This window comes from Chinchilla lanigera, unplaced genomic scaffold (genome assembly GCF_000276665.1).
Source record: "Chinchilla lanigera isolate Chin_1 unplaced genomic scaffold, ChiLan1.0 scaffold00014, whole genome shotgun sequence".
Classification (NCBI taxonomy): Eukaryota; Metazoa; Chordata; class Mammalia; order Rodentia; family Chinchillidae; genus Chinchilla; species Chinchilla lanigera.
Window position 1 is genome coordinate 31383182 of NW_004955415.1, and position 14754 is coordinate 31397935.

At 56.5% G+C, this 14754-nt stretch overlaps 1 protein-coding gene across 5 annotated transcripts in view; it reads right to left on the reverse strand.

The window, feature by feature from the left end:
* The window catches only part of Ninl (ninein-like), a 70507-nt gene that overhangs the window by 12705 nt on the left and 43048 nt on the right, over positions 1 to 14754 (reverse strand). For all 5 annotated transcript variants that reach the window (XM_005380997.2, XM_005381000.2, XM_005380999.2 and 2 more), the window contains exons 9-17: positions 12983 to 13119; positions 11735 to 11875; positions 11051 to 11225; positions 9985 to 10095; positions 9458 to 9538; positions 4944 to 5058; positions 3689 to 3792; positions 2726 to 3033; positions 512 to 1366 (exon numbers count right to left, since the gene is read on the reverse strand). In XM_005380997.2, the coding sequence (XP_005381054.1) occupies positions 512 to 1366; positions 2726 to 3033; positions 3689 to 3792; positions 4944 to 5058; positions 9458 to 9538; positions 9985 to 10095; positions 11051 to 11225; positions 11735 to 11875; positions 12983 to 13119 (2027 nt within the window). The remainder of the gene's footprint in view (positions 1 to 511; positions 1367 to 2725; positions 3034 to 3688; positions 3793 to 4943; positions 5059 to 9457; positions 9539 to 9984; positions 10096 to 11050; positions 11226 to 11734; positions 11876 to 12982; positions 13120 to 14754) is intronic.

Here is a 14754-nt window from a genome sequence, read left to right on the forward strand (position 1 = left end):
CCACCTCACAGGGTCAGCAAGAAGAGGGCTACAGCCAGCCCAGGACCACCGTGGGACCCCCACGCCATCCCTGTCCTTGCAGGACCAGAGGTGGGGACAGGGAGTTGGGCCGGGCTCGTGGCGCCTGCACAGAGAGCTCTGTAGTCAGCTTGCAGCCTGAGACAGTTGGTGGGGAAGCAGCATGCAAGAGTTGCTGGCAATAGAGCCTGGCAGGTCTAGGTCTGCAGTTGGGACCGGGAGACCAAGCCTGGCACACCAGCACGTGCCTGTAACCCTGGGAGGCTGTGACAGGAGGGCTGCAAATTTGAGCCCAGACCTGGCAACTTAAGTGACCTTGCAAGACACTCTCAAAAAATTAATTTAAAAGGTCATGGGATACAGCTCAGTGTGAAGCCCCTGGGTTCAATCCACAGTACTGAAAGAAATGAAGAAAGAAAGAAAGAAAGAAAGAAAGAAAGAAAGAAAGAAAGAAAGAAAGAAAGAAAGAAAGAAAGAAAAGAAAGAGACACACCTGTCATTCTCTTTTGAATCTGCTTCTCTCTCGAGAGCCCGGACGACATCTTCCAGCTGCAGAAGTTTGGTTTTCATGTCATTCTTCTCTCTCTCCATCTCTGCCTCAGTTTCCCCTGCTGGGTTTGGGAGCTCAGGGTGGGGCGGCAGGGGCCCTGGGTGGTGCTGGAGCCAGGTCTGCAGGGCCCCATCTCCCTCTGTGCCCCATGAGGGCAGCTCCTGGACATCAGGCTGCCTTGGGCTCACTACGGCTCTGGCAGAAGGTGCTGGCTCGTTGGGGTTGGCCCCTTTGCTCTGCCCAGGGGGTTGCACGTGTGACCCCTCCTCGCAGGGGACAGAAGTCGCCTCCTTTGCATCCAGCAGGACCCAGCTGCTCTGTCCGTGATCAAGCCTCTCCGGGGGCCCTCTGGACACGGCATCCACACAGCAGGGCTGGCCAGGCCGGTCTCCCGCCAGCTCCCCTGTTCCTCCATGGATGCCTGGGCACGGGGACGAGGGGCCGGGTGCCCCCTTCTGCTCCCTGCCTATGGTCACTGTGGTGCCACCTTGCAGCAGAGCCCGCAGCGCCTCTGCCTCCCGGACCAGGCCCCCCACCTGCTCGCGGTGAGCACGCTCTAGTCTCTTCCTCTCCAGGGCAAAAGACCTGCACATCTGCGCCTGCTCCTTGCCCAGGGCTGCCTGCAGCTTCTGCTGCTGTTCCTGGCAGCGCGCAAACACGTCCTCCTCCCACCGCAGGTGCGCCTGCTGCAGCCAATCCCTCTCGTGCTGGTGCCGCAGTGCCAGGCTCTTGCAGCGTACGTCGTGCTGGGCCTCCAGCTGGGACAGCATCCAGCTCAGCTCCTCTGCAGCCTCCCGCCTGGGGAGAAACCATGGGTCACACACCTCACTCCCCGCTGCCCGGCTTTCACTCTCCTGCCTGATGACTATCTCCCAGCTGCCCGGCTGCACCTAACTTCATGTCCCTGAGCCCAAGGCCTCTGTCCACTCTGGGATCCTCCTCAGAGTCCCATGGGATCTGGCCCTCGGGTTAGGTTCTCCATGAAGAAGCAGCTTGGAAGCCACATGCCACAGTGATGGCTTAAATGTACAGGGATCACAGTATCACAGAATTAAAGTGCTGCCCCATAGTCCAGAGCAGGATGCTGGCCTTGAGGCCCACAGCGGCCAGCATGGGCCTGCCTTGCCCTCCAGGCCTGTCCCTTGGCTACTGCAGGGGCCTACAAAGATGCAGGCTGAGTCCCTTCCATCTGCTCCGGTTTTAAGTGAAAAGAGATCAGGACAAGCACAAAACTAAAAGATTACATCTCCTCTAGGTCCAGGGGGTTGACGGTCAGTGCCATAGCTCCCATGGCCTGCGTCCTTGGGGCGGGTCCCATGCACTCATGCCACCCCAACTCCCCGACCAAGGAGAGTGTCACCCTCATCCCAATCAGGGCCACGGCCACCCAGGAAGGTATTTTGGGTCCCCAGTCCCAGTCAGGGGAGGTCCTGGTCCCTGGGCCAGCAATGTGTCCCCTAAATAGCCCCATACCTCCTTTAGGTCCGCCTCAGGGATGAGGCAGGTGGCATTTTCCAATAGCTCTAACACACAAGAACACACTCTGAACTAGACGTCGTGGTGCACATTTGTAATCCCAGCACTTGGAAGGGTGAGGCAGGTGGATTGCCACAAGTTTAAGGCCAGCCTGGGCGAGCTGGGCGTGGTGGTGCACGCCTATAATCCCAGCCCTTGGGAGGCTGAGGCAGGAAGATCGTTGTGAGTTCAATGCCAGCCTGGGCTATACAGTGAGTTCAAGACCAGCCTAAACTGCGTAACAAGACCCTGTCTCAAAAAATGAAAAAACAAACAAACAAAAATAGTCTAGTTTTCCAAATAAGCCTTTTTTTGAGGCTTTTCAGGAACCTCACTAAGCCCAGTTAACCGTCTTTCCCCTTTTTGGGCTTCTGGCTTGTTCTTGTCTCCCTGTCCACACCCGCCACATCCTGGAAACCGAATGTAGTAAATGAAGGTGGCCGGGCCACTAGCCTGGCAAGGCAGAGATTAAATGTGTCTCAGCAAGCTGCTGTTACTTGTGCTGTTTCACACACATTTCTGACTCAGTGCCACAACTCTAGGAGGCAACAGGTGCCTCCTTTACCCTCCTCCCTGCCCGGCAGCAGGTGCTGCTGTGCATTCCCAGCAGGAAACCCTGGTCCACCCAAGCTGTGCGCAGACCTGATCTGCTGCAGCTCGCCCTGGTGCTGCCGCCGCGTGTGCTGGTCCAGCCACTGGGCCAGGTCACAGAGCGCCTGTGCGCAGCAGGAGGTCAGCCCGGCCCCGGAGGACTCAGATCTGCCTGCCGCGTCCCACAGCTGCTCCCGCAGGCCCAGGATGACCTCCTGCGACTTGGCACACAGCGCCTCCAGGTCTGCTCTCTGGGCCTCCAGCACTGCGACCTCCCGCTGCCGTGCCTGCTGCAGCTCCATCCTCTCCTTTTCAAAACTGTTCTTCATGGCCTCAATTTCCCCCTCGTAGGAATTCACCTAAAGAGAAATGAGAGCGGTGCTAAACCGGAGGTTCTGAAAGGGACCACCTGGCAAGACAACGCAGAAACGAGCGGCGTCTGCTGGATGTCCAAGCCCAGCGTCTGCAGGACAGGCAGTCACACGTCTGACAGCAATGCTCTGGGGTCCCAATGTGACTTCATGATGACCCCTCGGTAGGGCCGGAAGGCCAGGTGGAAAGAGGAGGGCAGAGCAAGTGACAGCTATGAGGCTCAGCGCCTTCGCTGATCCAATGGGCTGATGGGGGGAGAGGTGGGAGCAGGGGATCCAGGCACAGGCACGCAAGACCATGGGGTTCCTGTCGGCCCACCTGCGGGACAGAGGCAGCACGGCAAGTTTGCCAAGGAGGCAGACAGACAGCAAGCCATGGATGGCTCCCCCCGGCCCCTCAGGAGTCCAGCAACTGAGCAGGAGACACATTGGTCTCGGAGGTCCTGGCCACAAAGCTGAAGTCCCCACCAAGGCACTTAGGCTCCAGACAAAGTGGTCATCGTGATTCCCTACAGCGGACGAGCAGGGCGGACCTCCGGCACAGGTTACCCTGGCCTCGACCCGCACCCTACCCATGACCATCACTCCTTTCCTCTTTCCCAAGCGAGGGGCCTGGTGTGCAGCCCTGGTGGTGGACCCTGACCTTGGCCTCCAGCTGGGTCCTGAGCTCCTGGCAGCGCTCCCGCATCCGCTCCACCATAATCTCCATTTCTAGACTCACTGGACTGGAGTTGTCTGAGAGCATGCCTGCAAACAAGAGGACACTGTGCTTCCGTCGTGCCGAGGACACTAGGGACCCTGCCAGGCCCTGCAGTCAGTGCCCTCGTTGCCTGATGATGAGGCACCAATCTGTATGCAGGGTGTGGGAAGTTGCGCTCCCAGTGGTGCTAGGTGCAGAGGAAATGGGTGGACAGGGCAGAGCGGCCATGCTCAGCAGCCTACGGGCGCTCTCCACTCATGCTTACAGAACCCCGCTGTTGAGTCTGTATTTTTTGGGTGTCCTGCATTATTTTAATACCACACAATGATGTGGTTTCCATGGGTGGCGCTGTCACTCTAACCCTGGTGGGGGCACTGGCAGGCCTGAACTTGACTGGCAGAGCTGGGGAGTCTCTGCACCCAACCCTGGGCTCTTGCCAAGGCCATGTGGGATGAAGGAGCCACCGTCACCCGCCCCCATGGCCAGGCTGTGCTAATGGCTGCAGGTCATGGGTACCAGCACTGTCCTCCTTGGGTGGCAACAGGATATCCTTGCTTCTTCCTCAGTTTCCCAGGGAGTTGGAGGCAGGAGGGAGTTGGTTTAGGGCCCTCCATGCACGGACCCCGCTATGTCCCTTGGGTCCCATCTTGGTCCTTCTGGGCACACTTGCCTTTTGTTTTATTACATAAGCAGCTTCAGAGCAATGCGGGAACCCCAACTGCTCTCAGTTACTGGGGGAGCACAGGGATGCCATGACCGGGGGCCAGGGCGTGTGTCCTGCAGTGACCGTGCTGCACTGCCTGCAGGAAGGCCGGGATAGCCAGGCCATCTATCCTGCAAGGGGACCATGGCAAACCCCAAGTCTCCAGAGGTGCCAGGGACACTGCACCACGGCCCTTAGCACTGTCCTGACCCCTCAGCTGAGAGGTGTGGACTCTACACACAGGCAGGGGTCTCCCTCGGGGAATGCAGGACAGTCCCTGCCCCCTGCCCACTGCAGCCGCCTCCCTAGGTAACCATCTTCATGTCCCTGGTGGGCACTGACCCTCCCTGGAGACCACTGCAGGTAGACGCATCCCCCAATGTCACCAGGACCTGCTCCTGCAAACCTCCCTTTCCTCTACCGTCCTGGTCCCCCGCTGGGTGAACGCTCAGTCTTGGGCCACCCCTGCGAGCCCATCCTCGCCTCACATCCTACCTGCCGGGCGGCATCCAGGCTCCCCAGCAGGGCACTGCCAACTCCGACTCCCGGGTGGCCGAGCCCGCAGGCTCTCCAGCTTGGCCTGCAGCTCGTCATTCTGGTCCTGCAGGTCCTGGGGGCAGAGCAGACACTTTCTCCAGCGCTACAGCCACCAGTTGGCTTGGTACAGCTCTGTCCCCGGGGAGCATCCACTGTGGGATAAGCAGGTGGTGACACTGGGCTTGCAGGTGACCACGGTGTCACAGCTAAGCAGCACGGTCACTGTTGACTTTTTTGTGCCCTGTGTCGTGTGAACACAGATGGAGTGGACAGAGGGAGATATGGAAAACACCCACATCTGAACGACAGGTGCTTTGTTTAGGATCCAGTGATCCTGGAAGGTTGGTGACACACAGAAAAGGCACAAAGTGACCACTTCTGGAGCTGCAGACCGTGAAGGGTGACTGCGACACAGAAGCAGTGAAGCCTGGTCAAGCCTCTGCACTTGGTCCCTGAGACCTTTCTCCGTGGAAGGAACCATGCCCCCTGGAGAAAGCGGATTCCAGACAAGTGCAGGACAGGCCCGGGGCACTCTGTGACAGGAAGGCTGGAGCCATCTGCTCAGAGAGAGCAGCGAGTGACAAGAATGTCCCAGGACCCAGCACTCAGCTGGGACACACTCACTGCCAAAGCCTTCACAATCCGGGCACCAAAATCACTAAGCACCCAAATAAACTTCAAACCTTTTGGGGGGACATGGGAATTCATGGGTCCACTCCAGTGATAGACAGGACTTTTCTAGCGACAGCTGAAGGTGAACAGTACTACAGATGGGGCAGCGGCACTGAAAAAACCAGCATTTTCCAACCACCATGGTAAAGACCAAACTGCGCAAGAATCACCAAGGACGCTAAGATTTTATGGATGAGCAGGAGACTTACATGCCCAAAAACCTTCCCCCTACTAACTGCTCATCAGTGCAAGGAGAAAAACACAATCATTGGGGCTGGGGATTTAGCTCAGCGTCACAGCGCCTGACTGGCAAGCGCAAGGTCGTGAGTTCGATTCCAGGTACCGGAAAAAAACACACACACACACACACAAAAAAAAACTCACAATCATTACACATTGTAGAAACCGGTAACACCTCAACCAGGCCATCAACAACACGGATGAGGGCTGCTGGACACAGCTTGCCCTCCCAGTGGCCAGCAGAAGAGGCCCGGCCTCTGCTGAAATGAAAGCAATCACCAGTGACCACCACTTACAGCAGTTCACCATAGGTATCAGGAAATAACCAGAGAGAGGACAAAGAAGTGGTAAGTATTTGAGGGATCACACGTGCTAATTACCCTGATTTGATCTTGCCACACTGTAAGCATGTACTGAATTATCACACTGCGGCCGTAAGGATATTCAACTATATGTCAATCACACAATTTTAAAGGTGGGTGTGGTAGCACGCGCCTGTAATCCCAGCACTCTGGAAAGCTGAGGCAGGAGAATCGCAAGTTTGTGCTCAGCATGGGCAACTCAGCAAGACTCTGTCTCAAAAAAAGTAAACAAATAAAAATAAAAATAAATACATAATCAGTTTGAAGGCCCTAGATTCAATGCTTAGCTGGAAAAACAAATAGGAAAACGTAAACAAACAAACAAACGAAAAACCAAACCCACAAAATGATAAAGTTTCTACGAAAAAGCAGGGAGGTGGAGGAGGGTCTGTAGTGGTCAAAATAAACAATGTCCTAAAAGACAACGGCAGGCTGTGGGAATGTTCCAGAGGGGCAGGATAGCTGAAGGCTACCAGGTTCTGGGCTTCTCCTGTCTTGGACAGAAGATGCCCCAGGAGGGCAGCAGGTGGACGTGCTCCACGGGGCTCCGTCCTCCGAGTTCAGCAGGGGGCCGGGGGCTCTTCTCCTGGAAACAGTGCCCCACTCTGTAGCTTTTGCAAATTTCTATGGTGCGAATTCGTTCACCATAGCCAATTTAAAGCTACCAAAGTTTTAACAAGCACTGACAAAATTCCCCAACATTTAACAATCTACTGAGCTGTGTGAGACCCCTCCCCAGCACTGCAGCGGGTCAGGAGCCTCCTCCAGAAAGTGCACCCTGCAGGGTTGAAGGAAGAAATGGCTGCGTGCACACACATCGCCCAGGTGTGCAATGCGGGAAGTGGGGAGCCTGAGTGTCAGGTGTGCAGGTGCTCACTGTACTATTTTTATGTGCGTAGGTTTAAGTTTGAAATTACTTTTACTTTATTTTATTGTTATTATTATTACTATTATTATTTGTCTTTTTGAGACAAGCTCTTGCTATGCAGTTCAGGCTGGCCTTGAGCTTACTTTGTAGCGCAGGCTGGTCTTGAACTCACAGCGATCCTCCTGCCTCAGCCTCCCGAGTGCTGGGATTATAGGTATGTGCCATCACAGCCAGTACAGAGGTTTTAAAAATGGTCTAAATATTAGTTGGAAACAACCAAAAATATTGCCAAAATATGGAAAGAGGAAGTTTCTAAAATAAATAGGTTTGCACCAAAATGTAAAATATTTCTGTTGGTGTCTAAAAAATAAAATTTCAAGAGTCAAAAGTGAAAGAATAGCAGAGTCAGGTTGAAGGGCTGCCATCTGTTTGAGAATCTACACAGGTCTAGGTTCTGAGTCTTCCCGGCAAGTTCACGGGAAGGAGACACCAGCCTGTAACCAGGCCCCCACTGCCACCCTGGGCTCAGCTCACCCCCGAACTTGCCAGGTGAGCCCACAGGGAGGGTGACACACAGGCCAGCTGGGATCTCACAAGGCAGGAGCAGTGCACAGGGAAAGGACGGGACACCCAGGGCCAGGTTTGGAGCTGGCAGGCACAGGTGAGGGTCACCTGCATCCCACACTCTGCCACGGCAAGTGTAGCAGGAACAAAAGCTGGCGGGAAATCACTAAAGAAGGCTTTGTCTGCATCCCTGCCCACAGGGCACCCTGTGGATGAACAATCAGCTTTGAGGATGGTGTTCTGTCCACAATATCTGCTCAATTTTCAAATCCTACGAAATTACCTGATAGCTATTAGTAGTACCCTTACCAGTGACCATGATACGTCCCCAGAAATAACTGGATTTTCAGCATGAGGTGACTTGGGGTAAAATCTGGAGGGCAACTTACAGTAGAAAGCCTTCACCTTACACTGACACCAAACACCACAGACCCCTAAGCACATCTCAGACAGGGAGCGACTGGGCGGTCGGCTTGGAAATGTCACTCATAATTATCACTACAGCAAATCTGCAGTAAAAATACATGAGTGACCAGCAACCTCTACTGACCTTAAATTTTTCTTATTTTTGGCAGTGGGGTTTCTTATAAGGAGTTTCTTTGGTTTTGTCTGATTTTTGGTGCTGGAGATTGAACGGAGGGCCTCACGCTTGTTAAGTATGGACTCTCCCGATGAGCTACACCTTCAGCCCCGGTCTGGGGTTTTCAGTGGCTCTGATCTGAGGCTGTGTTTACTTCTCCTTGGTCACTTGGCAACGTTGCCTCTGTAGGATTTCATGTCTACAAACATTCCACATTTTGATCAAGGCTATGCAGGATTCTACTAAGTCACTAGCACGACAACTTTCGCCAGTCCCAGATGTTGGGCATGTGGTTCTTTCTAGTTTCTGTATGCTAGCTTCTGTGGACACAACCTTCTTAATGCCAAGGATGTTGGAGGGGCAGGTGGGCCAAGGTGGAGCTTTATTTTTTGACATGGGTTCTCACTATACTGCCAAAGTCGGCCTCCAATTCCTGGGTTCAAGTGATGGTCCCGCCTCAGTTTCCCGTGTAGCTGGGACTACAGGTGGCGCACCACCATGCACAGCTTTGAGGGTGAAGGTTTTTTATGGTGCTCATCTTTATTTATTTATTTATTTAGTCTTTTTGAGACTGGGTTTCACTATGCAGTTCAGGCTGGCCTTCAGCTCACTGTGTAGCCCAGGAGGGCCTTGAACTCACAGTGATCCTCCTGCCTCAGCCTCCCAAGTGCTGGGATTACAGGTGTGCACTGCCACACCCAGCTTGGCGCTTATCTTTAATCACACATACACAATTTGCAAAAAAGGTTTCTTATGAGTTTTATATAAATTAACTTTTGTTACATTAACTCCTAACCATGAATGACTAATAAGGACTGTGTGATACATTACTTATCAATCAAAGAATTTTTCTGTGTTGTTAATAATCAGGCCGACTCAACTCTGTTTTGCTTGTTTAGTTTTCCTCCTGTACTCAAATGTCGTTATGAGGACTAATCCCGGGTGCAGAGCCAGGAACCCTCACACTGCTCTACTCGGCAGCCCCTCTGGAGCTGGGCACAGCCTCGGGCAGCGGCATTGGCCGGAACAAATCCTCCTGCCGCCCTCGCTGGACCACCCTGCTGGAACACCCCAGCCCACTCACCCAGGAGGGAGAGGGAGGCAGTGTGTGCCAGGCCTGTCCCTGGGGTGTGCCAGGCCTGTCCCTGGGGCAGGCCAGGGGCCCCGGGATGCTCGGGCCACTTACCCGGCACTTGAGCTCGTATTCCTTCAAGACAGCTGCAAACCGCTCCTCCTGGGCCCTGAGCTCCATGCCCTGTGGCTCCAGCTGGAAGTCAGAAGATGGGCACACTAGCAGGCAGAGGCCTCGAACACACGAGCACACGGAAGGGAGGCCAGGCTGTGGCGCGGAGGGCAGGTACCCAGCCCTGGCTGAGAACAGGGCTTTCTCCCAGCAGCTGGTGGGGATGGGCACAGCCTCCAGCGTCCTCCCCTGGCCTCCAAGTGTCCCCTTTCCCGCAGGACAGGCACATGGGGCCTCCTCACCACCACCCTGGGAAGGGTCTCTGGGGCACAGCACACACGCTGGCCCTGACCTTCAGGCATGCGGCTAGCAGAAGGCGGCCATGGCACGGGCCACGGTACAGAAGCAAGGCCCCACACTGCTTTCCCTCCAGCCCAAGGGTTTCCGCAGAGAAACCCTGAACTCGTCACCCATGCGTCTTTCTTCATGACCGATGCTCCCCCAACCCAGGGCTCCTTGGAGGGCCTTGCCTTCTCCCTCAGCACGAACTCCAGGTCACCCTGCAGTTTCAGGACCAGCTTCTCCGAGTCCGAGAGCTTTCCCACCACCTCCAGGATCTCCTGCTGTAAGCGGTTGTTTTCCTACAAGACAGGCGGCGTTGATGAGGCTCAGGAAGGCAGGGGGAGGTGGGGCGGTGTCCGCGTGACCTGGCTGCATGGGTGGCAGGTGCCTGGCTGCCGTGGCCTCTGCCCTGGAAGGCAAGTGGGCAGGTGGCCCACAGCCTCCCGGGGCCAGTCCTGGGTCCCCACCAAACTCATCACCTCACTGTCTTGCCTCTCTTCTCACTCCACACTCAGAAAGGTCACGAGTGCACATACAAGAAAGGGCTGCTGAGGCGGCCTTTCTGAGACGCTCTCCAAGGATGGGTTTGAAATTGCACCAGCAGGCCGGAGGGTGGCATCTCGGGACACCAGAGACTAAACTGAGAATGCACAGTCTTTGGTGGTGCAGCCTGTAATCCTAGCACCCTAGGAAGCCCAGGCAGGAGGGTGATAGGTTCCAGCCCAGCCTGGGCAATTTAGTGAGACCTTGTCTCAAAATAAAAGAAAATTATTTAGTTTGTTTTTTGAGACAGGGTCTCACTATGTAGTTCAGGCTGGCCTCAAACTTGCAGCAACCCTCCTGCCTCAGCCTCTTGAATGCTGGGATTACAGGCACGCACCACCACGCCCAGCTCAAAATAAAGAATTTTAAAAGGCTGGAGATGTAGCTCAGTGTAAAGAGATCCTGGATTCTACCCCCAGTACCGCAAAAAACAAAAACAAAAAACGAGAAGCAAAAAACAAATGCCCCATGGAGAGCAAGGTTGGTGGCTGAGGTCATGTCCTGCAGGTGCTGAGGTCAGGTGTGAAGTCACCTTAGGAGGAGGGGGTGGAAAGAGCGGGAGCCAGACGCAGGACTCCACGTCTCTGGCCTTGGCTTATTGCAGCCCAGTGCAGGCGTGCGCAGGCACGGGACACACACCCAGCCCAGGGCATAGGTCAGAGCCAGAGGAAGAAGGACGCTGCCTTTCTTTCTGCCCAGTGTGCCTCCTACCTTTGTGGCCAGCCCCAGCCTGTGGCGCAAGCTGGCCTCCTCGGCCCGCAGGTGGCCCAGGTCCTTCTCCAGCACGGCACTCCGCCTACAGGCCTGCTCCCAGATCTGCTCCCGCTCCGCCTCCACCTCTGCCCGCAGGAGACTCAGCCTTCCTCGGTAGTCCTGCTCCAGGCGCCTGCAATGCAGCATGGCTCACTGGGCTCCGGGAGCTGCCCACTCCACGGCCTCCCACCACCACTGGGGTCCCCATGGTCTTGTTCTTACCCAGGTCAGAAACCCGCCAGAGTGGGGCAGGGCTGACCCGGGGCAAGGCAGCAGCTGCCCTGTGCCCACGGGTGAGGAAGTGGGCAGAGCGGGGTGGGAGGGGCCCACTGATGCTCCTGCCCTGCTCCACCTCTGGGGCCCACTATTGGACCTCAGTTTTGGGACTGCAGACCTTGGGTGGGTGAGGACAAGCGGCCTTTTCTGAGGTTACACAGCTGTTGCCAGGCCACTCAGCCAAGCCACGAAGAGCAAGACGCTACTTGCTCAACACGCTGCTGCTGCCCAGCTGTGCCTTCTGGGTCTGGCCTGGCCTGGGAACAGGAGGGGCCCAGTCCTGCCTGCTCTAGGCTACAGAGCGGCCCGTCCTGGCCAGGCACGGGGCCACCATGCTGAGGCGCCCTCACGTGGCCCAGAACGCACTCAATCCTCCGCTCCGAGAGCTGCTCCAGCGCGGTGTGGCTGTCATCCATCTCCCTCACGAGCTCCAGGCTCCTCCGCTCAGCCCGCTCCAGGTCCTGCCTGGCCTTGTTTCGCTCCTGCACCAGCTGCTCCGCCTGCTCCCTGCAGGGTGAGGACGCAGGTCACGTGGAGGCCCCCGCCCGCCTCTCTGAACCCCATGCCCATGGCTGCAGAGCTCACTGCCTCTACAGCCCCACCCAGGGCTCCACTGCTGCTGTGCCCACCTTACAGATGGGAAGACTGAGGCAGGAGCCAAGAAAGTGTTTGGAAGGACCCCAGCTCCTGGAAGCCCAGAGCCACATTTGCAGAGGGCTTCGGACATGTGGACATCATCTGCAGGCCCTCCTGTCTCAGCTGGGCCAAGAACCCTCAGACACCTGTGTCTAATCCAGGCATAGGCGCAGGAAGGGTGAAGCCAGCCACCCTGATGCTCTGGGCACAGTCCTATGCCCAGCATCTGGTATCAGCAAGCATAGGTGACCCCGGGAGCAAAGGGCAACTGCCATGTGACCCTGCCTCTGGCTGCCCAGCTGTCAGGCAACCACTCTGCCCACAGAGGAAAACCCAGCTTCCCTCTTCTCCTCTCTGGTTCTGCCTGCAGAGCTGCCCGGGATCGGATGCCTTCTGCCAGGTCCTGACCCGGCGCTGTCTTAGGGCTTAGTTGTGGTCTCTGCCATCTTTTCTGCAGCCACAGAACATCAGCAGCCCATCCTGACCGTGCTCCGGGTAGAGGCCGGACGGTCACCCATGCCGAGGCCCAGCCCCACCTGAAGGCAGGTGTCTGCGCCCAGCAGTCACTGCACAGCTGAGAAGACGTCCTTCCTCTTTTGCTGGCCTAACCTGCAAGCCTGTGGCTGCTCTTGGAAGTTGTGCTCCTGGCCCCCAGGTAAGTCCTTGTCCTTCTTGAGCCTCACTAGATGGTCACAGCGAGGACCTGACACTCACACCTCTGAGCTTCCCACCAGCGGACAATCAGCCCTTCAGTTCTGTGCCCTCAAAACTGGAGCAGAAGCCAGAGAATGTCCTTGGGGCCACGGCCCCCCAGACCTGTGCGCAACCTCCTCTGTCCCACGCAGCCCTCTCCCACCCCCAGGAGCTTGGGATGAGGCACTCATCCAGGGCCTGGCCACGGGGGAGGAGTGGGAAGCCAATACCCGCCTGTCCTGGGCTTCCCGGACCTTGGCCGGCTGGGGCCTTGGCCGCTCTTACTGGTGGTAGCTCAGCTCCTGGCGGTAGCAGGCCAAGGCCGCCTGCTGGATGACACTGTCGACGGTCAGGAGCTCGTTGTCTAGGGCCCACGTTAGCTCCAGGAGGTCGACCTTCTCGTCCAGGCTGAAGTCCAGGCTCTAGAAGCAGCAAAGCACGAGGGTGAGGGCTCCCTGGACATGTCCTCGTCCCCTCAGGCATGAGGGCAAGGGCTCTGCGGCCGTCACAACCGGCACCTGGTCTGTGAGGCTCTGCTTTGGGAGGCGTCTCCAACCTCGTGGCCCTGCTCCTGTCATGACGTGACTTCTCTCATTCCTCTAGTCACATATTCCCTTGTCCCTTTTTGGTAGACAGCCTCACCCCTGCTGTGATGTGGCCCTGTGGCCCTGCCTCAGGGGTGGAGAGACCCCAGCTGGACAGAGTTTCCTCCCCCGACAAAGGCAGGGAGGCCGTCCCAACCAAACACCTCACACCTTGTCTCCCCGCTGCCCACTCAGGCATTGACATTGCCTCAGACTCAAGGCTGACCCACCACCTCTGAGAAAGAGCAGGTGGTGATTTTGTTGGTAGAAAGCAACCTGTCAGAGGGGGATCCATGGCTAGACATACCTCGGAGAGGAGCACCTCCCACCCAGTGGGGTTTTGAAAATATGTATGGCTTGGGTTAGTGTTTTGTTTTGTTTTGTTTTGTTTTGTTCGAGACAAGGTCTCACTGTATATAGTCCAGGCTGCTCTCAAATGTGCTATGTGTAGCCCAGGCTGGGTTTGAAATCGCAGGATCCTCCTGCCTCAGCCTCCCAAATGCTAGGATTGTAGGCTGCCCACCACGCCCAGCCTGTCATGGGTATTTTGACAGATAAAAAAATAGACAGAGCTGCAAACACCACACACCCTCCAGCTCCATGATCAGCTCTGCATCATGTGGCTACCTGTGCACCAGTCCCACTGCCTGCTTTGAGGGAGCCACTGAGAGCTGGGAAGATGTTCGTTTGTTCAGGGGCCCCACAGAGGCCCACAAGCGAACAAAGACCATCGTCGCTGTGAACATCACCAGGTCCCATGTGAGTGGCCCCTAAAGCAGGTCTCCAGCCTCTACTGGGGCTGGGGAGGCTCTGCAGCTGGCTGCTGGCTGACTATAGTGTCCTGTGGCGCCCACCTGGCTGCCCCCAAATTCCTGGCCCACCAAAGCTGTGCTGTAGGGCGTGACTCAGTGACAACACCCCGAGGGGCACAACTCTGACACCCTGTGGGAAGCGGCCGAGCCGAGGCTGAGCTGGAGGCTGGCAAACTCCTTGGGACTAGAGCAAAGCCAGTCCAGCAGGTGTCTGGCCTTGGTGTTCCTCCCTGTTAACTATAGCACAGATAACTCTGAGCATGTTTTGCTTTCAGTGTTCTCAGCCAAACACCGAGGCCTTGCACTTTTGACTCCATCGAGCACTTTCCTCCTTTTTACTGTGCATAAATAAAGAGGCAGACCGTGCTGGGTTGTCGCTGCCTCTCCGTCAGAGAGTCAGGTCCCACCCGGTCCCAGCTTTCCTTTTAGTATGTGTCTATCGTTTCTTCTTACTCTCCCGTCGACCCCTCTCAGGACGCCACCGGCTGTGTGGCTCATGGCAACACCCTAACCCCGAGCCTCCGTGGGAGGGTCTGGAGAGCAGTGCTGTGTGGGGACAGCTCCAGCAGCTGGCAGGGCCCCTCAGGACTGTCTGCGACACTTCCCTCCCTGGCACGTGGCATGGGGCACCTCCCTCCTCCGTGCGGCAATCAGGGGCAGT